At 39.0% G+C, this 27,205-nt stretch overlaps 1 protein-coding gene across 4 annotated transcripts in view; it reads left to right on the top strand.

Moving 5' to 3' along the window:
- Positions 1–1,729: 1,729 nt before the first annotated feature.
- The window catches only part of LOC307008852 (zinc finger MYM-type protein 4), a 43,628-nt gene continuing 18,152 nt past the window's right edge, over positions 1,730–27,205 (top strand). Inside the window, exons 1-14 of one of the 4 annotated variants that reach the window (XM_079632104.1) lie at positions 1,730–2,439; positions 2,709–2,847; positions 3,387–3,473; positions 9,075–9,123; positions 9,462–9,674; positions 9,905–10,006; positions 10,174–10,229; positions 10,552–10,716; positions 10,798–10,873; positions 23,723–24,131; positions 24,614–24,776; positions 25,609–25,815; positions 25,937–26,084; positions 26,720–26,835. In XM_079632104.1, the coding sequence (XP_079488230.1) occupies positions 2,375–2,439; positions 2,709–2,847; positions 3,387–3,473; positions 9,075–9,123; positions 9,462–9,674; positions 9,905–10,006; positions 10,174–10,229; positions 10,552–10,716; positions 10,798–10,873; positions 23,723–24,131; positions 24,614–24,776; positions 25,609–25,815; positions 25,937–26,084; positions 26,720–26,835 (1,995 nt within the window). In that variant the 5' untranslated portion in view covers positions 1,730–2,374. Of the gene's footprint in view, positions 2,440–2,708; positions 2,848–3,386; positions 3,489–4,743; positions 4,942–7,255; positions 7,914–9,074; positions 9,124–9,461; positions 9,675–9,904; positions 10,007–10,173; positions 10,230–10,551; positions 10,717–10,797; positions 10,874–23,722; positions 24,132–24,613; positions 24,777–25,608; positions 25,816–25,936; positions 26,085–26,719; positions 26,836–27,205 lie in introns of those variants that run through there. The other 3 variants (XM_079632103.1, XM_079632102.1, XM_079632105.1) reach the window with 3 other exon arrangements.

Raw genomic sequence — 27,205 nt, 5'->3', positions numbered from 1 at the left:
TAATATTGATATTCATATGAGTTGAGTTACTTATTGGTTTAAAAAAAAAAAAACTTTAAGTATCTTTAAGTAACATTTAAATTATTAATTGTATTGTTTTCTCATACCTTTCCCACATATTTCCTCTCCACATTTTGTAATTTGATATTCATTGTGTATTGCATAAAAATGATCGTGTGACAACATTGATAAAATAATTTAAAAAATAATAAAATTGCGACTTTTGTCTCTCAATTCTGACTTTTTTTCTTAGAATTGCGAGTTCATATCTCGCAATTCTGACTTTGTAACACGCAACTGCGACTTTATCACGCGACAACTTTAACTCACAATTGCAAGTTTATACAAAGCAATTCTGAGAAAAAAGTCAGAATTGTAAGATGTAAACTCGCAATTGCGAAAAGAAAAAAAGTTGCAATTATCTTTTTTTTAATCAGTGGCGGAAACAAGCTTCCAAAAATATAATATTGCGTCTCAAATTTATCTCAAACTCAAACTTATACTAACTATACGCCCTCAAAGTATGTACTATTTTTGTGCAGACAAAGTACATACTTTTGAATGTGTAGCAGAAGAGTAGACATGCTTTGGAACACACGTCATACCATCTTTAACGGTTACTCTTTGTCGCTTAGTTACATCCAACATTATTTGTAGTATTCGGAACAATTTTTAACTTGTGTTTGTAGTTCTGAACTCCAAAGCACAATGGGTTGTGGGCAATATTAGCTGTTATAGGCTGCATTCCAGTCCACTTTTAGACACGCACTTGCGAACTTCCCTAAGCACTTCTAGGTCTAGACAGAGGTCTAGACAGAGACCCTCTCTGTCTCTGTCGCCATTTTGAAGTGTGTTCCACTTCGCGAAGTGGACGAGGGAAGTTTATATGGGCAGACCCTCTTTCCCTCGATTTTGACAGAGGGAGCGAGTCTACTTCATATGTACACTTCAGGCAGCTCAATATACCACAATGCAACACGATTGTGACGTCAACGCATATTGCGTTTAATTTACCCCACCACAAACAACTATGATATATATATATATATATATATATATATATATATATATATATATATATATTAAACAACTCAAATACACATATAGAATGCTGCATTAAACAATATCGTAAGGGAAAAAAATTATCTCGATTTACTAAATCATGTGCACGATTTACTATTTCGTTTCCTTGATTTGCTATATCGTGTGCACGATTTATAAATCGAAGGAACAAATTAGTAAATCGTCCACACAATTTGCAAATCGAGGGAACGAAATTGTAAATCGTGCGCACGGTTTAAATCAAGGGAACGAATTAGTAAATCGTGCACACAATTTACTTTTTCTTCTTCTTGCGTTTCATGTGTGGGGCTCAGCAAAATAGTGTGTAATATATTTATTTTGAGATTTAATAGCATAATACTTGTAGCTACCTTATGTTCACAGTCAAAGTTTATAGCCTACTATTGATTTTTTTTTTCGTTCGTGTATAAGTGAATTTTTCTCCAATATAGCCTACCTATAGGATTTTATATATTTTCTCCAATATCCATATAGAATGGTGCATAAAACAACTTGATAGGTAAAAAGGGGTTTAAATAATAAATCAGCTCAATAGTGAATTCCAAGTGATCAAGGGCTCCATTTAGTGCGTTCCATTTAAACCTTATTTACGAGTTCTGCCAGTAGTGGGCACTCATGCAACGTAAGCAATGACGCACATCCGAGTGAACGAGACGGAGGGAAACAATTGAGTGGAATGCAGCCAGTGATCACGGATCCACACTCCGATAATCCATAGGATAGTAGACCATCCGGGGACTTCTGGCATACTTATTTCAACATACTATGCTTTGGGACACACTTGTTTGAATCTTACAAACTTAGGATGGAAAGTATGGATATTGAGACGCAGGTCTAGTTTATTCTATCCTGATCAATCTGCAACCTTCCGGTCTCTCTTGTATCCAACACGGATGTGACTTAAACTGCAATTCATCGACTGGCCGCTAGAGACAGGCTCCGAAAGAGAGTCCATCCCATAGACCACCCATGTTAAAATGCCCTACTTTACAGCAGAAAATAATACGTTTACAGCCTGGTACAAAAAGTGGTTTTGGTATATATAGCTAATTTTGCCCTTCATGACAACTGTGGGGGGGCTGATTTTGTTTTATTATATAACTCATTAGTTTAAATTATATTTAGCCTTAAAGTTCTGCATAAATAAGGCTGGCCACTTGTGTGACAGGAGGATTGCCGGCCGGCCGCTGATGTCACCACTGCTGTCTGTTAGACGTCACGTCACCTCAGCATTTGGCATCTTTGCCGTTTGTACTTTTCTCGGGATAATTTCAAACAATTTTCAAATAATATGGCTTGCTCTGCGATCAATTGTACTAGCAGATCGTCCAAGAAGTCTGGGGTCCATTTTTTCCGGTGAGTGAAATTCTAATAATAAATTAGGCCTATATACTTTATATAGTTATATACTAAATTATGTAATTAAATTAATAAATATGCCTAAGTACTCAAGAATAGTTGGTGCAGCGGAACAGAATGAGGACTGTGATGTCTATCTACCACCTTTTTTTAAGATAAAATATATGTATTATGACCTTTTTGACACTAGTAATTAAAGTTGTATTGTTTGCATGTAAAGTAGCCTGTGAAGGAGGTTACTATCTAAGTTATATGTCTGTGTAAAGTTTTCCTCTAGGTGATTCAGACTATTCCAGGCTGGACCAGTGGGTGCTCAAGGTTAGACGACTGAATTGGACCCCTAACAAGGATTCTCGTCTGTGCAGTGAACACTTCGAGAGTCATCACTTCACCACTGACTCCAGGGTACAGAGACCTTACATTACAAAAAGTCAAGCAACTTATTGGTTGAAATTGGTGAAAACCGTGAAGTATTGACCACCATACATGAATTGACATTATATCACGAAGTATTTGATTAGGTCACTGTTAAGGTGAAATTAGTGACACACCAGTGAAGTTTAGTGTTTCACTGACGCAAAAATCCAAATGAAGATTTTAGCAATCAAGCAGCATGACCACTTTTTGCCAACCCTTACATTTCATTTAATGCAAATACCCTATCACAGAGTGAGAATTGCTAAACTAATTCTATCTGTGAAATTCATGTTGGAAAAATTATTCTCCAAGTGAGACAGCAGAACACAGCATGATTCTAAGTGACAGTTATTGATAAAAGTTACATATTCTTTTATTAGCAATAATAATTTGAATGTGTAATCTGTACTTTCATACTAGCGATAGACCAATTAATGAAACATAAACACATACATCTTTGTTATTAATAACAGCCATTTACTCTGCAATAATGTCATGTTTTTTATGTTTCTTGTCATTTTTATTAGGGAAGGACATGCCTGAAGAACACTGCTGTGCCTACCATTTTCTCTTACTACAAGGGGGAAGAACAAAAGCCAAAAAGAAGACGCTTGGTAAGTATTAATGAGGTAGTAAGTGGCATCCCTATTTCTGCTGTAAATATGAGGAGGTTGCATATGTAGACAATGGGAGTAGTGCCAACAGCCAATCAGAGCAATGTCATGATGATGGACAAGTCGTCATGCATGATGACATTGCTCTGACAGTGAATGTGTGTGAGGATGTTGGTTTGGGTAGCAGCGTTCAACACACAAATCGGAGTGGAAAACTAGCACACTCAGCATCAGGTCACTCTTACACTATGCCTAGCAGCTCTCTGAGTGATCGCTGCTACTATATTTCAGAATCTTTCCAAAAACACATAAAAGGAAAGCTTATGAAGTAAAGGACAAGCTGTGTAGCTCGCCAAAGGCTGAGGTTGAAAAGGCAACAGACAAGGAGACCAAAGGCAAGAGTTTCTTCATTGAAAGGTGTAGTCAAAGTGCTTAAGAAGAAACTTATAATTTCAACTGAATGTGCCTCTCTTCTTGAAATTCTGGATGATGTTCCCCGAGACATCGTTCGGAGAATCCAAAAGAAGAAAAAGTCAGTGTTTTCCGAAAACTTGAAGCAATTAGCAAGTTCGCAACTACACTGCACTTCTACTCTCAAAAACCTTTTGACTATGTGAGAGAGAAGTTTCTCTTGGCTTTGGTACAGTAGCATTTCTACAGAACCTGGATTTACTGTTGCTTCATTCACAATCACAGCTTTAAAATGTCATGTTGCTGAGCAGAAGAAAGTCGGAAAAGACACAGTTTGCTCATTGATAATGGATGAACATTCATAATCAAACTGAGTTTGGCGGGGACCAAATTCATGGCTATGTTGACATCAGTGATGGTGAGACAGAAAATGGTGTGGCAACACCAGCACTGGTCTTCATGGTTGTTGCAATCAATGAGTCTTGGAAGATTCCCATTGCTTATACTTTATCAATAGCATGACAGGACCAGAGAGAGCAAGCATCATCCGAGAGCGCTTCATCCAATCGGAGTAAGGGTTGTCTTCTTGACGTGTGATGGACCCTCTCAAAACTTAGCAATGATCAGGGAGCTTGGTGGAAACTTGGAGCATCATGGACATGAGACCTTACTTTCTCCATCCTGAGGAACACACACAAAAATCCACGTCCACTTGGTTTATTGCTTAATGCATGGCAGCTTTATAACAAAATAAAACACTTAGTTCCTTTATAATAATACATTTAATACTATAAATGGGATTGTTAAATGATTGCTATTATCGCACATGAATAAATGATTCGCATTTGGAAGAGTTGATGTGCTTCTGGGCCTGCGTTTCCCCTCCCGGACACCAGGGTGCAGGAGAACACATTGAGCTTGTTGGGAAGCAGCAGGAGCTCGAATCGCGTTGTTGCTTTGGCAAAAGGCTTTGTACGTACAATACTACAGCGAAGACGTTTAAAACATCAAGAGAACGCATGAAAGCCCCCGTTTGACAGCTGATCTTTATCTCTTCGTAAGTATATAATTAAACGCACACAACTCTTTAAATTTAAAGCATAATTTCCTCTCTGTTCCCTCTCACAAACATGTAGCCTGCTAGCACGCATGCGAATGCATATCGCAGGTCTGCGAGTACGATGCTGATGATCAATAGGTTTAAGCTCAGATTTTATAGTAAACCATTAATAAGCGCGTGTGTGCACGTGGGGTCGCTGTTATTAAATATATTGTGTTGCATTATTAACATGGCGGAAAATGCAGTGCATGCAGGGGGTCTGCAGCAGCAGGCATCTCTCAATGCATTTCTCAAAAGTCGTTAGCTTGTGTGGCTCGGGTTCCATTGCAATGCTGGTGACACCTGTATTGAAATACATGTGAATATGCACCGATAATGTTCATCATAGTTTATTTTCAGGTGGGTATGTGTTCTAGCTGCAGACCTGCGCCTTCAGCACTATTATGACGTCACGCGCACTCTCAGTCAGGGAACCGGAAATACGTAATTGGTTGGTTTAGCCCTGGCACCTCTCATTGAAGAATTTTGCCCCCGAAACTTTTTGCCTCTCCCTCTACAGATTCGCTGTATAATTCCAATTAATCACTATTGATCTGCTAAAGTATTTAGAATTACAGATCGAGTAAATATCGATATCAGTGTCAAAAGGGTCCTTTCTACTACGCTGTTCATGTTCATGTCTCTATCATATGGATAAAAGTTTTAAAAAATACTAATGAAATGGTAATAGCAATAGGTTTTTCTTCTGAAATGTGTCTTACGTCGGAGTTTAACGGTTTATTGAAAATGAAAAAGTGTGTCCCACCCTCTTTTTCAGCGGCCTTCTTGGTTCTGGAAGTATTTTTTTCCATTCATTTTTCCCATAGGGATTGTTTATAAATAGTCTTAGGCTGTGTCTGAAATCACCCCCTATATCCTTAAAAAGGGCACTATTTTAGGGGACAGCCATTTGTAGTGGTGTCCGAAACCATAGTGGACGTTATCAAGTGCACTCATTCAATCCCACATTTGACACCTGATATTTTACTTTCAGGTGCTGGTATATTTTACTCTTTGAATCTTTCAAAAACACTTTAAATATTTAAATAAAAAACATTACCTACCCCAAACTTTTAACCAGTTTTAACCAATATTTTTGTAGTGCCACTGTGGGTCAGCTCAAATATCACATAAATGGACACACATTTAATCAGAATTCATGAGGTAAATGGGGGAAAGAGTTAAAGATGACAAAGCTATAATTTCTTAGTCAGATGAAAAAAGAAAGAAGGAAAAGCATTAATTTAATTGAGGGATGGAATAAATTAATTAAATGAAATAGTTAAAGCTGCAGTCCGTAGCTTTTTTGGGTTAAAAATGATCCAAAATAATATTTTGAGCAAGTACATATCCAGCCAGTGTTCAAAACTATCTGCTTGCCTTAGCTCGATTCAAAACGGTAAGCTTGTTATAATGTTTTTAATTTCAGTGGTACTAGTGGATTTCCGAGGGAAATTCAAGCATGTCTTTGCGTCAGTACGTCACATCTGTTCACATAAAGGAGTCTCGGCTAGTTGGCTATATTGCGTGTGAGGATGTTGGAGGTGGACATTTATAGCCTTTTCTCACAGCACTTGATATAATTAAACGTATCAATTTGATGGCGGATCCAGAAAGGTTCAAACGACAATCACCAGTGACAACTGGAGATTCACCCGTTGCAAAATGCAAAAGACTTCGTACTTCGGAATGGCTACAGGAAAAAAAGAGACTGCAACCGGACCCATGCGAAAACGAGGATAAAAACTGGAAGGACATTAAATGTAGTCACGCAATGCTGATGTTGTTAACATTAACAATTTGAGAACAAAGTATAATTTGCACGGTTTGACGTGATATGATAAGCGACCGTTAGATTTAATCTGCGCGATTTACTGCAATGCTTTTCCCCCTAGTTGGTCAGAACCAGAACAAAAGTGGATGTTTCTTATTCAGATGACATTTTCCGGTGAAAATTCTTATGTTGGTCATACTTCCAAAAAGTATAATCTGTGATTATGAATGACAGTATCCACACCGGAGCGGTGATTGACAGTCCACACTCTCCTCAAAACGTTGGATTCATCCGCGCTGTGCCGTGTCGAGGCACGTAAAGTTGATAATTCCGCGAATAACTGCAATTGCAGATTTCGAACAGAGATGGCGACAAAGAGGAAAAACTGCGGACTCCAGCTTTAAATTAATAGTATGTCAATTAATGTGCTTAAATGTTGAAAATCTTTTTCTTTTCTTTTTCTTTTCATGTCTACATCTCTACATACGTTCTGAATAGGTAGCTGGAGATTCTCTGTCTATCGCTCATCCAAACTCGCAAACTCACTTTTTACGCGTTCGTTGCCAGCTCTAATTTAGTTTTGCTATTTATTTGTGCCCATTTAGATGCCTTTATTGAAATACATGAAAGTTTAACATAAATGCAGGTGTTACATTTTACAGTTACCGTGTTTTCATAGTTTGGCTGGTCCTGCGACTTGAACACAAACAAAATGCCCCAAAAAAGAAAATCCTATTCTGCAGATTACAAACTGAAGGCAGTAAAATATGCCGCCGAAAACGGTAATCGAGCAGCAGAAAGAAAGTTTGGAGTGAGTGAGAAACTTGTGAGGGACTGGCGAAAAGCAGAGGTTACTCTATCTGTAATGAAGAAAACAAAGAAAGCTAATCGCGGGCTGAAAGCAAGATGGCCAGAGCTGGAGGGACGAGTCCACAGATGGGTGCTTGAACAGCGTGCTGCCGGGAGAGGCTTGTCAGCGGTGCAGTTACGTCTCCACGCCCTGGTAGTTGCCAAGGAGATGAATATAAATGAATTTGCAGGCGGGCCTTCTTGGTGTCACCGCTTCATGCAACGCAACCGCCTCTCTATCAGAGAACGGACAACGTTGTGTCAGAAACTGCCAGCAGACTTCCAAGCCAAGTTCGTTGAAAAGCAGGTAACTGAACACAACGTGTCACCGGATCATGTTATCAACATGGACGACGAGGTCCCCCTCACGTTTGACATTCAGCCTGTTCTGTGTGCTATTGTGTAGTTCAATAACTTGCCTTTCCAGATTAAATGTCTGTTCTTGGTCTGGGATTTTGTGAAATAATTTTCTAAATGCGAATTATAGTCCAGTGTGATTTGTATGTTTTTTTTCCTCCTCATGACCCATTTTTTGACTGATACTCTGGAGCGATTTATAGTCCAGAAAATACAAACAACCAAAAACTGTTTTAATTGACCCTTCGCAGGGAGATTGACTGACAGGTGATCTGACCAATCATACTTCGCCATCTGCCATTTTGTCGGACAAAGCAGTCAGGAGAGATAGTAGATTAACATGGGAGGATTTGAACTTGAGAAACTGAGTGTACCGACGCCTTTCCGCGGTTAAAACAACATTCCTTATGTTCATTCATGTTTATTTGATGCTATAAATGAACTAGAGGGAAGAGATGATCGGTTCACGAGCAGCTTTAACTGGGGCTCTACAGCGATATGTCAGACACATTAAAGAGCCACAAAACGGTATTTATTGTTTACATTTCTGACCAAATTTGAAAGGTGAGAAAGTAACCCAAAAGTAAGCTGGTCTGTCCTGTTTGTCAGCGCTTTGTCAGTGTCCTCTCTGCTCCGCGATGTATTTTTCACTGCGTGAGAACATGGTGTGGCGTGAGAGCGGTTTAGCTTGTCGGACTAAACCGACATAGCAACAGTAACTAAAGGGGGCGGGTCTTTGCGAACGGTCAATTCACATTTGAATGGTCTCAACGTTTAATTCTGTACAAATGTGTCTTTTATTTCATTGTATGTTTTTTTTTTAATATATATAATTGCTGTAAAAAAAATTATCCTTGACGCGTCTTTTTCCCCTCTCTTTATTATGCCAGTGTTCCTATTCTATATGGAATGTTTTGTAAAGAAATTTGACTTGTAAGAGAATTAAAGAGTCTGCATTTTTCTGCATGAGAATGTCAATTTCATGCTGCAGTCACAATGAAAAAAGTTCATGTATGTCAACTGCCCTTTTCTGTCTTAAATTATATTTGCTTTATCCAATATGTTGATACCAAAACTAAAAGTTTCACTCTTTCTGTCTTTTGAACTCTAGCAAATCAGCACTCTGCCAGCGGATCTGGGCCAGATGGACCAGTCATCAGGTACGAAACCAAACACCTTGAATTTGAATTTATTGAAGGATAGCCTCTTGAGATGCAACATCTCATTTTCAAGAGGTTCCTATAAACACACAAACAGAATACCAAAAATAAAACATAAACAAAAATAATAAATAACAACATTGCAAATACACATATTAATTAATTCATACACACCACATTCATACACAAATTCTCACCAACCTACATCCACCTACCCATCTCACTCACCAAAATATTTTTAAATAGAAAAGATGCGCAAAAAGTTGGGATTAACTTAAAATTTAAACTTAAAATTTGCTGATATATTGAACCTTATTTGTCTTTTCTATCTCCTTTAGAGCTTGAGGTTAAAGCTTCTGCTGATCAGGGTGAGAGCAGCAGTGGTCTGCCAGTGGAGGATGAGCTTGATGGACTTCCAGTCTTTGGAACTGATGAAGATGATTGGGAAATAGACAGTAGCTTCGCTCAGAAGGCTTTCTCTCAGGTGGATGGGAACAGCAATGATAAAAATGAAAGTCAAGATGGACTGCCAACTAGTGTTGCTGAAGCAGGTGAGTTTGAAAATTTTAAATGATTTACTAAGAAAGATTTCATATGCTAAATAGTTTCTACAGTGACATCGGGTCTCGTTTACTAAGCATGCATATGCAAAAATTTGCGCATGAAATCTGGGTTCAAACTAATGATTCACCAATAACAAAAATGTTCAGGTTGTCAGCGAATTGTAAATCAGAATGTAGTTGAACTATTCTGGACTAATTGGGCTCCTCTCTGACTACAGAAGAGAATAGCTCCTCTACCAATGGAACCTCAGAAATGGATGTGGAGAGAGCGAAGGTTTCTGAAGCCACCCCTGTCACCCCCTCATCAGACACCATTATAGGTAAAAGATAATGAAATGATGCTTTATACAATATACTTCAGTAATTCTGCCTCTCCCAGAATAATTGACTCTGCTATAAGTACACTGTTTTTATGATGAGCTGATGCTTTAAGAAAAGTATGGAGCTGCATATTTGTGAAAATGCTACTTTTGTCCTCCTGTGTCAGATATCCAAGACGTACAGTCTGAGCTCAGGATTGAGTCATCGCGAAGTGATGCCAACGTAAGTTTGGGTTAAAAACAGTGACCGATATTGGGTGTTAATAGAAACACATGCTCTGGGGCCACTTCTTTAGTTATATAATACTTTATAGGACCCACTTTTTCTCTCCAAAACATCCTAAATTCTTCATAGCATGGTTCAGCAAGGTGATTGGATATTTGATTAACAAGAAGGTGCACATGTGCGCCTTATGAAGTGGCCGCTGAATGTATGTGGTTTAAGGATTGTTTTATTCCTTTTGCACATTTTCTTTCTGCTTGTTGTTGTTTGTGTTAAATGGGCCTGTGTATTTGATAATTGTGCCTTTCATTCCCATTTACAGCCGGAGATTCCTTCGGAATCCACAGATAGGGAAACCGATTACTCGCCTGTAATAAGAATTAAGGATGAGCCTATTGATGAAGACTATGATAAAGCATTAATGCCCCAGTCTGACATGAGTCGTATTAAACAGGAGCTCGACGGTTCTGAAAATAATGAGAATGAGGTAAGATTTGGTCTTGTTCTGTTCAGCGGTGCTGTTCAATCTGTTGTATAAATGTATTAAATGGCGTTTGACTCATTGCAGGCCTCCTCTGCATCTGATGAACTGAGGATTAGCTCGGTTTTCTCTGTCAGTGGAAGCAGCAGTGATGCAGTTTCGGGTGAGAGCACAAAGATTTCTCTTTGTACGTGCAGGACGTCACTGTTTGTCATCGGCTTTAATGTTACTACCTTACATGAGGGCTGCATGGTGTTGCTAAAATGATGTCAGTAATTTTTGACACAAGTTGATATAGATCTTAACATTTATGTATTTGCTTCGAAATGGCTTTTTTGTCCATTCAGAGAAACCATAACTTCACCATACAGCCAAAAACGGAAATAGATTAACGTCTAAAGCAGAATGTTTAATAAAAAACAACTTTTAACACAGTAAAAAAAAAACACTACTGTTTAAAAGTTTGGGTCCAGTAATTTTTTTTAAATGAATACTTTTATTTAGCAAGGATACATTAAATTGATCAAAATTGATCGTAAAGACATATAATATTACAAAAGATGGTAAAACTTTACAATAAGTTTTCAATTGTTGACTGCATTAGTTAACATGAACTAACAATTAACATTATTTCTACTGCAGTTATTACTCTTAATTATTGTTAATCTCAACATTTACTAATACATTTTTAAGATCAAAAGTTGTATTTGTGAACATTAGTTAATGCACTTGAACATGGACGTTTTTATTAACTAACATTAATAAAGGTTAATAAATTATGTAAAATGTATTGCTCATAGTTAAAGGATAATTCCGGTATTTAACACCTTGAGTCTATATTGTAGTTTGTTTTGGATGAACAAGAGTGGTGGACAACATTTTTTTGACAATGGTTCCTCTCTCGAGTTTTTGACTATAATAGAATTGGCCATGGACCCATTTAACATTGGAGTCAATGGGCATTTCCGAAAATGTCATTAAAACAACCTTTAACATTAGTTTTCAAAACTGTGCAACTCACCGAGTGATTAGTGATGTTAGTTGATGTTCCAGAAACAAAAAGTGTTGCGAAATACAGTTTCTGTCGTGTTTTATTCGTCATTTTGTAAAATCCCATTGAATTCTGTTGAAGGACTGAGTGCTCGTTAATATAAATGCGCTACCGGAAACTGAAAGGGGGCTGTTTACATTTGGTCGATGTAGTCTTTTTGCTCGCTTCCGTTTCTCATAAGGCTAGCGAGCAGAGCAACTGTGCTCCGGGAGAGTAAGCGAAATAAACAAACAAAACCTTGAAAATATTGAAATACGTGACCACTGACCAGTGCAATATGAAGTTGAACTCGACTGTGACCGTGAGTGTCCCGCGAGACATAAACATCGGTTATCGCCATCAAGTGGTCGGGAGTGTGCTAACGCTTCAGATTCAAATATTGAGCGGAAGTTACACGGTTGTGACAAACTACAATATAGACTCAAGGTGTCAAGGTGTGTGCACACTACAAGCGACAAAGCGACACGTTACCATTCATTTTAATGGGGAGCGGGCGTTTTCCAGCGACACGCGCGATCGCGGCCGTTGGCGACCTGATGGGGCGTGTCTGGCGACGCGACAAAGTTGAGATGTGTTTAACTTTATGCAAATGAAGAGCGACTTTCAAGAGCGACAACCAATAGGAGTGAAGTCAGTGGAGCGCGTGATCATCCGTCACTCTCTGACAGAGGCAAGTTGAACGAGAAGCTTATTTTAGCCGTCAGAAACTGTCCTATAAGTTGTGATATATCTCCGTGTACATACAGTGTTCACAGTACTGACTCAGAGCCTGATTAGTTTCGTGGACCCATATAGACCGGTATTTGCCCGTTTGCTGCAGTTAAATAGCCGCGATGGCAAAAAACACTCACATTTTCTCGTTCATCTTTAATATTATGCATGTTATGAACTGATTCCATTTATATTTCGAATTTTCCTTCCAAAATGTTTGTTTGTAGTGGCAAGAAAACGGATTTGTTGTCTACAACATGGAGAAACATCCGTGAATGTCACTCACAAACATTACTAGGCAACCAGTTGCGGGAACGCCCACTAGCGACCTCACCGCCAGCCACTGGCGACCTGCAGCGACAAAGTCGCTTGTAGTGTGCACGCACCTTAAAATACCGGAATTATCCTTTAATGTATGTTAGTTAACTTAATGCATTAATGAGTGTTAACCAATGAAACCTTATTTCAAAGTGTTTCCACATTTACGTTTGAACTAGGGTGGTACGATTTGGGGAAAATGTCATATTGCAATTATTGAGGTCAATATTGTGATATGCGATTGCGATATAATAAACAAATGGTTTCATGAGTCAACTTGCTTGGTTCTCAAGTAAAATGCACACGCAGATTAGTGATAATGCTGAAATTCTATTTTTCAACTCAAATTAGCAACTACAACTAAATGATTGATAGCACCTATAATGATCAATAAGCCATTGATGTCTGGATGAAAATGACACACACACACACACACAATTTTAAACATGAATTATAGCCATCCAACATTACAGTGATTATGTCATTACATTTGAAAGCTATCAATTAAAAAAAAATTTTTTATTGGGCTTCAAAAAATAGAACAACTTTTAATTTAAGTGAACTTCAAACAATCCTCACATAAATCAACCCATAAAATATTTACCTGTGCCCTTCCTGTCTAACAACAGGACATTGAATAAAGTTATCCAACTGTCTGCGCTGCATAAATTATATATAGACTAATCCCTATTAAAGTTACAAAAGTTCTTTAGTCAAGAGCAGTAAGTGTTTTTCTCTGTTCCCTTTGTTATTTGATTAACTTTAACGACAGAGATAATTAGTGGCTTCTATTACCAATAATTAGTGTACTGCCCCTTTAAGCCCAGCCGCTGCTGGCAGAGACGCTGATCTCACACGCGCGACGCGCCTCATTCTTTCACGAGGCACAACTCCGTACGTTCATCGTAAGACAGCTCTTATTTTATGAAGATATTCGACAAAAATACATTTTGGCATAATTAGGGGCCAAGCACTGAAGGTGCGGGCACCTATTGTATCTGTTCCGGTTCTTTTTAGGGGCCAAGCACTGAAAGTGCGGAGGCACCTATTGTTTTTGTTGGCGTTCCTATTATTAGGGGCCAAGCACTGAAGGTGCGGGCACCTATTGTATCTGTTCCCGTTCTTATTCTTCTTCTTTTTCTTTTTTTTCTTTTTTTTCTTCCGACTGGGCGTCTATGGCAGCCTATAGAACCGTTTGCGGGAAACTTATACAAATTGGCACAGTGATAGAGGACAGCCTGAACTATCACCATAGCAAATTTGGAGTCTCCAACTCATTCCCTCTAGCGCCACCAGCTGTCCAAAGTTTCACTCATGTTTATGCTAATAACTTTTGAACCACAAGGGCTAGAAACAAAATTCTTTTTTCCTCTGATTCCTGAGCTCATGACGATTCGACTGCACCATATGACGTCATTTTCCGTCATAATAGTTTTCCCGCCATTTTGAATTTTTCGAAAAACCTACTTTTTCGAACTCCTCCTAGGCCGTTGCTCCGAATTTCACGAAAAATTAACCAGATCATCTCCAGACCTTGCCGACAAAAAGTTATGGAATTCAAGTTGATTCGAATAACCGTTCTCGAATACCGTGCAAATACATTTTACGTAGCGCTTGCGAAAACAGACGTAAGGCCGTATCTCCACAACGCTTTATCGGATTCAGACCAAATTTGGTACATGTCATCACAAGCATGACTTGAGGCTACATGCTGCGTTTCGGCACAGCGCCACCTACTGGTCCGGAGATATGAAGAATTTATGTTTTTGCTTATAACTTCTGAACGGTTTGTCCAAAAATCATAAAAGTGGTCTCGTTAGATTCAGGGCGTCATGCTGAGTTGACTGATATCCAATTTTCCCATATCGGCCATTTTGGCTGTCGGCCATTTTGAATTATGTGCTAAAATGCTGTATTTTATGAACGCATGAACGTATCGTTACGAAACTCAGTATGGGTCATCAGTACAACGCCCTAAAGGTACTCAAAAATTTATGAGACAGCGCCACCTTTTGGTCAAAAGTTATAATGAAATTTCCAAAAATGCTAATAACTTTTGAATAAATTTGCCTATAGTAATGACACTGATCTCAATAGATTCCTTGGGTTATGCTGAAAACATAGATACCAATTTTGCCATAGTCAGCCAAACTTCCTGTCCGCCATATTTATTTTCTTTTAAAACCTACTTTTTCGAACTCCTCCTAGACCAAACGTCCGATTTTCACCAAAATCGGATCGTGTCATCTCCAGACCATGCCGAGTAAAAGTTATGGATTTCGTGTCGATAGACGAAACCGTTTTCATATACCGCAGTGGCAAAGTTGAGGCATGATGCCAAAATGACTATTCAGGCTTTAATATATGCAATGCCTTGACATATTGACACAAAACTTTGTATGTGTCATTGTCACTTCACTCTGACCACATCACATTAGTTTCGTAACTGCGCCACCTATTGGTCGAAAGTGATAATCATATTTTTTGTTATTGTATGTGATTTTTCAACCATTTTGCCAAAATTCATCTTTAAATGTCTTCAATTGCTCCTTGCTGCAGTTGGTCTCTCACTTCCAGCCACTTTGGCATGTCTTGTCGTCTTGCTTGCGCTTGGCCCCGGTGATTGCTGCTTGCAGCTATATTTATTATTCTTCTTCTTCCGCCATTGAAGTCTATGGCAGCCCTATGAACCGCTTGCGGGAAAGTTGATTTTATTTGACATTCTGATAGAGGACAGTCCCAACATTAAATACACCAATTTTGGTGTCTCCAACTCATTCCCTCTAGCGCCACCAACAGTCCAAAGTTTCACTCATGTCTATGCTGATAACTTTTGAACCGTAAGGGCTAGAATCAAAATTCTTTTTTCCTCTGATTCCTGAGCTCACGACGATTCGATTGCACCCTATGACGTCATTTTCCGTCATAATAGTTTTCCCGCCATTTTGAATTTTCCAAAAAACCTACTTTTTCGAACTCCTCCTAGGCCGTTGCTCCGAATTTCACGAAAATTGAACCAGATCAACTCCAGACCATGACGACAAAAAGTTATGGAATTCAAGTTGATTCGAATTACCGTTCTTGAATACCGCGCAAATAAATTTTACGTAGCGCTTGCAAAAACAGACGTAAGGCCGTATCTCCACAACGCTTTATCGGATTCAGACCAAATTTGGTACATGTCATCACAAGCATGACCTGAGGCTACATGCTGCGTTTCGGCGCAGCGCCACCTACTGGTCCGGAGATATGAAGAATTTATATTTTTGCTTATAACTTCTGAACGGTTTGTCCAAAAATCACAAAAGTGGTCTCGTTAGATTCAGGGCATCGTGCTGAGTCGACTGATATCCAATTTTCCCATATCGGCCATTTTGGCTGTCGGCCATTTTGAATTATGTGCTAAAATGCTGTATTTTATGAACGCATGAACGTATCGTTACGAAACTCAGTATGGGTCATCAGTACAACGCCCTAAAAGTACTCAAAAATTTATGAGACAGCGCCACCTTTTGGTCAAAAGTTATAATGACATTTCCAAAAATGCTAATAACTTTTGAATAAATTTGCCTATAGTAATGACACTGATCTCAATAGATTCCTTGGGTTATGCTGAAAACATAGATACCAATTTTGCCATAGTCAATCAAAGTTCCTGTCCGCCATCTTTATTTTCTTTTAAAACCTACTTTTTCGAACTCCTCCTAGACCGAACGTCCGATTTTCACCAAAATCGGATCGTGTCATCTCCAGACTGTGCCGAGTAAAAGTTATGGATTTCGTGTCGATAGACAAAACCGTTTTCGTATACCGCAGTGGCAAAGTTGAGGCATGATGCCAAAATGACTATTCAGGCTTTATATCTGCAATGCCTTGACATATTGACACCAAACTTTGTATGTGTCATTGTCACTTCACTCTGACCACATCACATCAGTTTCGTAACTGCGCCACCTATTGGTCGAAAGTGATAATCATATTTTTAGTTATTGTATGTGATTTTTCAACCATTTTGCCAAAATTCATCTTCAAATGTCTTTAATTGCTCCTTGCTGCAGTGGGTCTCACACTCCCAGCCACTTTGGCATGTCTTGTCGTCTTGCTTGCGCTTGGCCCCGGTGATTGCTGCTTGCAGCTATATTTAGGGGCCAAGCACTGAAGGTGCGGGCACCTATTGTATCTGTTCTGGTTCTTATTCTGCTTCTTTTTCTTTTTCTTTTTCTTTTTCTTTTTCTTTTTCTTTTTCTTTTTCTTTTTCTTTTTTTTCTTCCGACTGGGCGTCTATGGCAGCCTATAGAACCGTTTGCGGGAAACTTATGAAAATTGGCACAGTGATAGAGGACAGCCTGAACTATCACCATAGCAAATTTGGAGTCTCCAACTCATTCCCTCTAGCGCCACCAGCTGTCCAAAGTTGCACTCATGTTTATGCTAATAACTTTTGAACCACACGGGCTAGAAACAAAATTCTTTTTTCCTCTGATTCCTGAGCTCATGACGACTTGCCTGGACCCTATGACGTCATTTTCCGTCATAATAGTTTTCCCGCCATTTTGAATTTTCCGAAAAACCTACTTTTTCGAACTCGTCCTAGACGGTTTGTCCGATTCTCACCAAAATTGCACCAGATCATCTTCAGGGAGTGCCGACAAAAAGTTATGGAATTCAAGTTGTTTCGCTTAACCGTTTTTGATAAACGTACAAACAAATTTTACATAGCACTTGCGAAAACAGACGTAAGGCTGTATCTCCGCAACGCTTTATTGTATTCAGACCAAACTTGGTACATGTCATCATAAGCATGACTTGAGGCTACATGCAGCGTTTCGGCGCAGCGCCACCTACTGGTCCGGAGATATGAAGAATTTATATTTTTGCTTATAACTTCTGAACGGTTTGTCCAAAAATCACAAAAGTGGTCTCGTTAGATTCAGGGCATCGTGCTGAGTCGACTGATATCCAATTTTCCCATATCGGCCATTTTGGCTGTCGGCCATTTTGAATTATGTGCTAAAATGCTGTATTTTATGAACGCATGAACGTATCGTTACGAAACTCAGTATGGGTCATCAGTACAACGCCCTAAAAGTACTCAAAAATTTATGAGACAGCGCCACCTTTTGGTCAAAAGTTATAATGAAATTTCCAAAAATGCTAATAACTTTTGATTAAATTTGCCTATAGTAATGACACTGATCTCAATAGATTCCTTGGGTTATGCTGAAAACATAGATACCAATTTTGCCATAGTCAGCCAAACTTCCTGTCCGCCATATTTATTTTCTTTTAAAACCTACTTTTTCGAACTCCTCCTAGACCGAACGTCCGATTTTCACCAAAATCGGATCGTGTCATCTCCAGACCGTGCCGAGTAAAAGTTATGGATTTCGTGTCGATAGACGAAACCGTTTTCGTATACCGCTGTGGCAAAGTTGAGGCATGATGCCAAAATGACTATTCAGGCTTTATATCTGCAATGCCTTGACATATTGACACCAAACTTTGTATGTGTCATTGTCACTTCACTCTGACCACATCACATCAGTTTCGTAACTGCGCCACCTATTGGTCGAAAGTGATAATCATATTTTTAGTTATTGTATGTGATTTTTCAACCATTTTGCCAAAATTCATCTTCAAATGTCTTTAATTGCTCCTTGCTGCAGTGGGTCTCACACTCCCAGCCACTTTGGCATGTCTTGTCGTCTTGCTTGCGCTTGGCCCCGGTGATTGCTGCTTGCAGCTATATTTCTTCTTCTTTTTCTTTTTCTTCCGACTGGGCGTCTATGGCAGCCTATAGAACCGTTTGCGGGAAACTTATGAAAATTGGCACAGTGATAGAGGACAGCCTGAAATATCACCATAGCAAATTTGGAGTCTCCAACTCATTCCCTCTAGCGCCACCAGCTGTCCAAAGTTTCACTCATATTTATGCTAATAACTTTTGAACCACTTGGGCTAGAAACAAAATTCTTTTTTCCTCTGATTCCTGAGCTCATGGCGATTCGATTGCACCCTATGACGTCATTTTCCGTCATAATAGTTTTCCCGCCATTTTGAATTTTCTGAAAAACCTACTTTTTCGAACTCCTCCTAGGCCGTTGCTCCGAATTTCATGAAAATTGAACCAGATCATCGCCGGACCATGACGACAAAAAGTTATGGAAATCAAGTTGATTCGAATAACCGTTCTCGAATACCGCGCAAATAAATTTTACGTAGCGCTTGCGAAAACAGACGTAAGGCCGTATCTCCACAACGCTTTATCGTATTCAGACCAAATTTGGTACATGTCATCACAAGCATGACATGAGATTACATGCTGCGTTTCGGCGCAGCGCCACCTACTGGTCCGGAGATATGAAGAATTTATGTTTTTGCTTATAACTTCTGAACGGTTTGTCCAAAAATCACAAAAGTGGTCTCGTTAGATTCAGGGCGTCGTGCTGAGTTGACTGATATCCAATTTTCCCATATCGGCCATTTTGGCTGTCGGCCATTTTGAATTATGTGCTAAAATGCTGTATTTTATGAACCCATGAACGTATCGTTACGAAACTCAGTATGGGTCATCAGTACAAGGCCCTAAAGGTACGCAAAAGATTATGAGACAGCGCCACCTTTTGGTCAAAAGTTATAATGAAATTTCCAAAAATGCTAATAACTTTTGAATAAATTTGCCTATAGTAATGACACTGATCTCAAAAGATTCCTTGGGTTATGCTGAAAACATAGATACCAATTTTGCCATAGTCAGTCAAACTTCCTGTCCGCCATCTTTATTTTCTTTTAAAACATACTTTTTCGAACTCCTCCTAGACCGAACGTCCGATTTTCACCAAAATCGGATCGTGTCATCTCCAGACCGTGCCGAGTAAAAGTTATGGATTTCGTGTCAATAGACAAAACCGTTTTCGTATACCGCAGTGGCAAAGTTGAGGCATGATGCCAAAATGACTATTCAGGCTTTATATCTGCAATGCCTTGACATATTGACACCAAAACTTTGTATGTGTCATTGTCACTTCACTCTGACCACATCACATCAGTTTCGTAATTGCGCCACCTATTGATCGAAAGTGATAATCTTATTTTTAGTTAATGTATGTGATTTTTCAACAATTTTCCCAAAATTCATCTTTAATGTCTTCAATTGCTCCTTGCTGCAGTTGGTCTCTCACTCCCAGCCACTTTGGCATGTCTTGTCGTCTTGCTTGCGCTTGGCCCCGGTGATTGCTGCTTGCAGCTATATTTATTATTAGGGGCCAAGCACTGAAGGTGCGGGCACCTATTGTATCTGTTCCCGTTCTTATTCTTCTTCTTTTTCTTTTTTTTCTTTTTTTTCTTCCGACTGGGCGTCTATGGCAGCCTATAGAACCGTTTGCGGGAAACTTATACAAATTGGCACAGTGATAGAGGACAGCCTGAACTATCACCATAGCAAATTTGGAGTCTCCAACTCATTCCCTCTAGCGCCACCAGCTGTCCAAAGTTTCACTCATGTTTATGCTAATAACTTTTGAACCACAAGGGCTAGAAACAAAATTCTTTTTTCCTCTGATTCCTGAGCTCATGACGATTCGACTGCACCCTATGACGTCAGTTTCCGTCATAATAGTTTTCCCGCCATTTTGAATTTTCCGAAAAACCTACTTTTTCGAACTCCTCCTAGGCCGTTGCTCCGAATTTCACGAAAAATGAACCAGATCATCTCCAGACCTTGACGACCAAAAGTTATGGAATTCAAGTTGATTCGAATTACCGTTCTCGAATACCGCGCAAATAAATTTTACGTAGCGCTTGCGAAAACAGACGTAAGGCCGTATCTCCACAACGCTTTATCGGATTCAGACCAAATTTGGTACATGTCATCACAAGCATGACTTGAGGCTACATGCTGCGTTTCGGCACAGCGCCACCTACTGGTCCGGAGATATGAAGAATTTATATTTTTGCTTATAACTTCTGAACGGTTTGTCCAAAAATCACAAAAGTGGTCTCGTTAGATTCAGGGCATCGTGCTGAGTCGACTGATATCCAATTTTCCCATATCGGCCATTTTGGCTTTCGGCCATTTTGAATTATGTGCTAAAATGCTGTATTTTATGAACGCATGAACGTATCGTTACGAAACTCAGTATGGGTTATCAGTACAACGCCCTAAAAGTACTCAAAATATTATGAGACAGCGCCACCTTTTGGTCAAAAGTTATAATGAAATTTCCAAAAATGCTAATAACTTTTGAATAAATTTGCCTATAGTAATGACACTGATCTCAATAGATTCCTTGGGTTATGCTGAAAACATAGATACCAATTTTGCCATAGTCAGCCAAAGTTCCTGTCCGCCATCTTTATTTTCTTTTAAAACCTACTTTTTCGAACTCCTCCTAGACCGAACGTCCGATTTTCACCAAAATCGGATCGTGTCATCTCCAGACCGTGCCGAGTAAAAGTTATGGATTTCGTGTCGATAGACGAAAACGTTTTCATATACCGCAGTGGCAAAGTTGAGGCATGATGCCAAAATGACTATTCAGGCTTTATATCTGCAATGCCTTGACATATTGACACCAAACTTTGTATGTGTTATTGTCACTTCACTCTGACCACATCACATCAGTTTCGTAATTGCGCCACCTATTGGTCGAAAGTGATAATTTTATTTTTAGTTAATGTATGTGATTTTTCAACCATTTTGCCAAAATTCATCTTTAAATGTCTTTAATTGCTCCTAGCTGCAGTTGGTCTCACACTCCCAGCCACTTTGGCATGTCTTGTCGTCTTGCTTGCGCTTGGCCCCGGTGATTGCTGCTTGCAGCTATATTTATTATTCTGCTTCTTCCGACTGGGCGTCTATGGCAGCCCATAGAAGCGTATGCGGGAAAGTTGTTCCGGTTTGACATTCTGATAGAGGACATTCCCAACAGTAATTGCACCAATTTTGGTGTCTCTAACTCATTCCCTCTAGCGCCACCACCTGTCCAAAGTTTCACTTATATTATGCTAATAACTTTTAAACCGTAAGGCCTATCAACAAAATTCTTTTTTCCTCTGATTCCTGAGCTCACGACGATTCGACTGGACCCTATGACGTCATTTTCCGTCATAAAAATATGGCCGCCATTTTGAATTGTCCAAAAAACCTTCTTTTGCGAACTCGTCCTAGACGGTTTGTCCGATTTGCACCAAAATTGCACCAGATCATCTTCAGGCTGTGGGGACAAAAAGTTATGGAATTCAAGTTGATTCGTCAAACCGTTTTCGATAAACGCGCAAACAAATTTTACGTAGCGCTTGCAAAAACAGACATAAGGCTGTATCTCCGCATCGCTTAATCGTATTCAAACCAAACTTCCTACATGTCATCACAAGCATGACTTGAGGCTACATGCTGCGTTTCGGCGCAGCGCCACCTACTGGTCTGGAGATATGAAAAAAGGCTATTTTTGCTTATAACTTCTGAACGGTTTGTCCAAAAATCACAAAAGTGGTCTCGTTAGATTCAGGGCGTCATGTTGAGTTGACTGATATCCAATTTTTCCATATCGGCCATTTTGGCTGTCGGCCATTTTGAATTATGTGCTAAAATGCTGTATTTTATGAACGCATGAACGTATCGTTACGAAACTCAGTATGGGTCATCAGTACAAAGCCCTAAAGGTACTCAAAAGATTATGAGACAGCGCCACCTTTTGGTCAAAAGTTATAATGAAATTTCCAAAAATGCTAATAACTTTTGAATAAATTTGCCTATAGTAATGACACTGATCTCAATAGATTCCTTGGGTTATGCTGAAATCATAGATACCAATTTTGCCATAGTCAGCCAAACTTCCTGTCCGCCATCTTTATTTTCTTTTAAAACCTACTTTTTCGAACTCCTCCTAGACCGAACGTCCGATTTTCACCAAAATCGGATCGTGTCATCTCCAGACCGTGCCGAGTAAAAGTTATGGATTTCGTGTCGATAGACAAAACCGTTTTTGTATACCGCAGTGGCAAAGTTGAGGCATGATGCCAAAATGACTATTCAGGCTTTATATCTGCAATGCCTTGACAGATTGACACCAAACTTTGTATGTGTCATTGTCACTTCACTCTGACATTATCACATCAGTTTCGTAACTGCGCCACCTATTGGTCGAAAGTGATAATCATATTTTTAGTTAATGTATCAACCATTGTGCCAAAATTCATCTTTAAATGTCTTCAATTGCTCCTTGCTGCAGTGGGTCTCACACTCCCAGCCACTTTGGCATGTCTTGTCGTCTTGCTTGCGCTTGGCCCCGGTGATTGCTGCTTGCAGCTATATTTGTGTGTGTTATTGTTCGTTCAAGCGCGAAAGAGAACTGTATTTTTGCGTGCTGTCATGTGCGCACGCACGATAACGTTACTAGCGCGAGTCTTTCTCTGTGTGTCAGTCAGGACATTCACAGGCAACGCGCTCTTTTTTGTCTTGTCGTGCATGATTTAAAAGCATTTGCATGAAAAAGCGCGGGATGATGTATGTAACTAGCTAAAGGATGACAAAAAATTACAGATGCTGCGTTAATTGCGTATTTCATATAAAATCGCAGCATTTTGCGTCATATAACGTTAATCGCATAACGTTAGGCTTGACATCGCGATTGCGATATGATTAATCGTGCAGCACTAGTTTGAACTTTCTATTCATCAAAGAATCCTAAACAAATCTAAAATGGTTCCTAAAATATTACGCAGCACAACTTTTTACATAAAACCTATTTTTTTTTGGTACAAGAAGCGTCGACTAAAGTTTTAGGCACAGGACGTTACAAGTGTACTGCAGGGGTGGAAAGGAATAATGCTAAAACAGAGTAGAATATGGCCTTTCTTGCCATAAGAACTAGAATGGTGAACATCTTTTAGCTTATTTGTGTTTTTTCTAATGGGTTTGTTTTCATGCAGCTTCTGTGGCACACTCCCAGCCGACATTCTCAGTAATGTCCCAGAACACTGCTTCACTCAGAGGGACCACTATACTTATGCCTGCCCAATCCCAAACTCAGCTTCAGCTCCGACTGCAGCCCAAGACCCAGATACATCCTCAAATCCAGACCCACGCCCGAATGCAGCCGCCGATGATGCCGCAAACCCACCTGCAGCCCCAGCCGCCCCAGGTCCACGCTCCTCCACCCACAGTGAGGATCTGCTGCTCGGGCTGTTCTAAAGTCCTCCAGAAGGGGCAAACGGCGTTCCAGCGGAAAGGCTCCAACCAGTTGTTTTGTTCCACTGTTTGTCTAACTAGTTTTAGTTTACCCTCGGTTCAGTTTACCCCCATTATCGCTCCTAAGAAAACCTGCCACCTTTGCCTTAAGTGAGTACTTTAGGTTGTGTACTATATAATTGTTTTCCATCTTTTGTCAGTTTATTGTGTTTGCAAATAACTGAAAAAGTGTGTTAAATGGATAGTTTTCCTAAAGACCTGTGGCTTTCTTTCATTGAACTCAAAGGAAGTTCACCTGAAAACCTTTACTCTTTGCTGTACAACAAAAATATATTGGGATCTTGAGGCTGTTAGGCTGTCATTTTTGGAGCTAATTTTGTTGTATGGAAAAAAGCTTCTAAAAAATAACTTTTGTTATTAAGGCTTTCAAATAAAGAGTGACCGGTATCGGCCAAGATTTTCATATCGGTACATCGCTACTTTTTAAATGTAGAAAATAATTATATACCTGGTAATGATTCAAATATTTAATTTGATCATGCAAATTAAATTAATTATGCAAAGTTAATACAATTTATACAAATGGTATGTGGAATTGATCATTTTTATTAAACTTCTTTTTTGTTCCAAAGGGTCATTGTCAATCTAAAGGACTTAATAACCATCCCCGTTGGCTCCATGAACACACTAAAGGAATTTTGCAGCCAAGCTTGTCTGAGTATTTATAAAGACAGGTATGAAGATGCACCTGTGGATCTATTTACACACTGCAGCGTGTGTAAGTTGGTCAAAGAGGTAAGGCTCAAATGCTGCAATTTCGTCGTTGTGGTTTTTGCATATACAAATTTGTCACTCCCTTATGGGCTGAGTTGTTTTGGTTAACGCACATTATGAAGTAGATTATTTGTATGTACAGTACGATGCAATGCATGTTGTAAGCATAAACTTGAATTCAGTTTCCCAAATAAACCGTACAAGATGTTATGTTCACAAAAATTCCAACATGGTGTTACCGTACTCGGCTCGAGGGTGCAATTATCTTGAAAGGCTTGTTTTCTCTGTTATCTTGCATTATGAGCTAATGAGACACTTGCACAATTTCTTAACATTTGGAGAAGTCAGGAGTCTTGTTTTACCATTTCATTTTTACCATCTTAACAATCATAAATGTACATAGTTTGTTAATTTGAAAAATAAACTCGCCAGGGAAGTGTAATTAAACCACAGAGAGTAAAATAAATATTTTATATTTGTCCTCAGCCTGACATTGTCTTAAAAACGTAACGCTTATGGTGTGCTGTTGCCGTAATTTTGCCAAGACATGATCCTGGAACAACATTTTTGTCCGAAAACATAATCCTCCTATCACCCTAAACCTACCCATAACCTGTTTATAAAATCAGAGGGAAATGATAGGTGAATAACACTAGTGTAGAAGCACCTAAACCTGGTTGTAAGCCTTAACTTGACAGAAACGGTGAATGTCCCCTCAAATCTGATTGGTTGATTGGAATGTTGCTCTTGTTGTACTTGGTGAAATCACGTTCCTTTAGCCCACTGCAAGGTCATAGAACATCAGTGCAACTTGGCTTATCTGTTTTATTTGTTGTTGTTTTTTGCATTACAGATTCAGCATGAAGTGACTCATCTGGGTGCCATACACAAGCTGTGCAGCGATGAATGCTTTGCACGCTTCAGATCCTCCAGAAACCTCTACATGAGCTACTGTGAGAACTGTGGCAACTGTACAGCCTCAGGAAACTATCACCTGGTTCAGATAGAGGATAGTATTAAAAAGTTCTGCTGCACCGAATGCATCAGCAATTACAAACAGGTACGCCGACATTAAACGACTGAACTCCCTTCTCTGCTCAAGCTGTGTTTGGCATGGCCTAAATCGTTCATTTTAATAATTCAGTGGGGTTAAAGCTGTTGTCTTTCTCACTGTGTTGCAGAAGAGTGGCAAGCGGCTTCACTGTCCCTACTGCCAAGAAATCAAAAATATTGAACAAATGATGGAGGGGACAAACATACAGGGTGTCACGGAATTCTTCTGCTCTCAGAGATGTGTGGCCCTGAGTCAAGCGTCTCCCAGTTTGACAGGTAAATATTGTGTTGTAATACAGCACCATGACAAATATTCACTTTTGTGTGTCCACGGCACTTTTCAACAAACATTATATTTTTCATAAAGACATTAAAGCCTATTTAAGATCATTGACATCTTTTGCTCTGACATAATGATAACAATTAAGCATATTTTCACTGTAATATAAAAAAAGCCAATGTCTTTATAGTGGTTTTAAAAAATGTAATCATTTATTTAGCAGATGCTTTTATCCAAAGCGGCTTACAAAATGAGAACAATAGAAGCAATCAAACCAACAATAGGGCAACAGTATGTAAGTGCTGTGACAAGTCCCAGTTAGCACAGTACATGATATAGCAAGTTTTTTTTTCTTTCTTAAAAAAAATAATATATAAATCGATATATAGAATAGTAAGTATTAGTATTAATGGGTCAAGTGTTTATGAAAAGGTTTCTTGAAAATGGCTAAAGACTAGGGTTAGGCAGGTCATTCCATCAGCTTGAAACAGTCAAAGTAAAGGTCTGTGAAAGTGATCTCAAAAACAGGCTTTTGTTCAGTGAAAGTAAAATATTTGCTTTTAGAATTTTTTTTTTTAAGAGATGAGTTTTTCTTTTCTTCTTGTGCTGATCCATCTTGCTTTCCTCTTAGGCACCTCTTTCCCATGCACAACTTGCAAGAAGTTAGCTGTTCCTCAGTATCACCTTGCCATTTCTGATGGGTCCATCAGGAATTTCTGCTCATTAGACTGTGTCGGCAAATTCCAGGTGTTGCTTTATTTCTCTATTTACAGTATTTTGTGTTGTGCTTTTTTTTTTGGAACTAGTTTAAATAATGTAATGGACAATATTTCATTAAATAATCTAGTTAGGATTTATCTTATTTCCTATCTTGTTTGTGTGACTTAGACTAATATTGTATTTTATATAATACACACTAGCTTTCAGTAGTTTTGAGCAGTTAGAATCGAAGTCTCTTATGCTCACCAAGGCTCCATTTGATCAAAAATACAGTAAGAATAATAATGTAATATTATTACAATTTAAAATAATTGTTTTCTTATTTAATATTTGAAAATGAAATGCATTCCTCTGATGGCATGTTCAGCATCATTACTCCAGTCTTCAGTGTCACACG

Source organism: Phoxinus phoxinus (genome assembly GCF_949152265.1).
Source record: "Phoxinus phoxinus genome assembly, chromosome: 13".
NCBI classification, from domain to species: Eukaryota; Metazoa; Chordata; class Actinopteri; order Cypriniformes; family Leuciscidae; genus Phoxinus; species Phoxinus phoxinus.
This window is presented reverse-complemented; position numbering and strand designations above follow the sequence as displayed.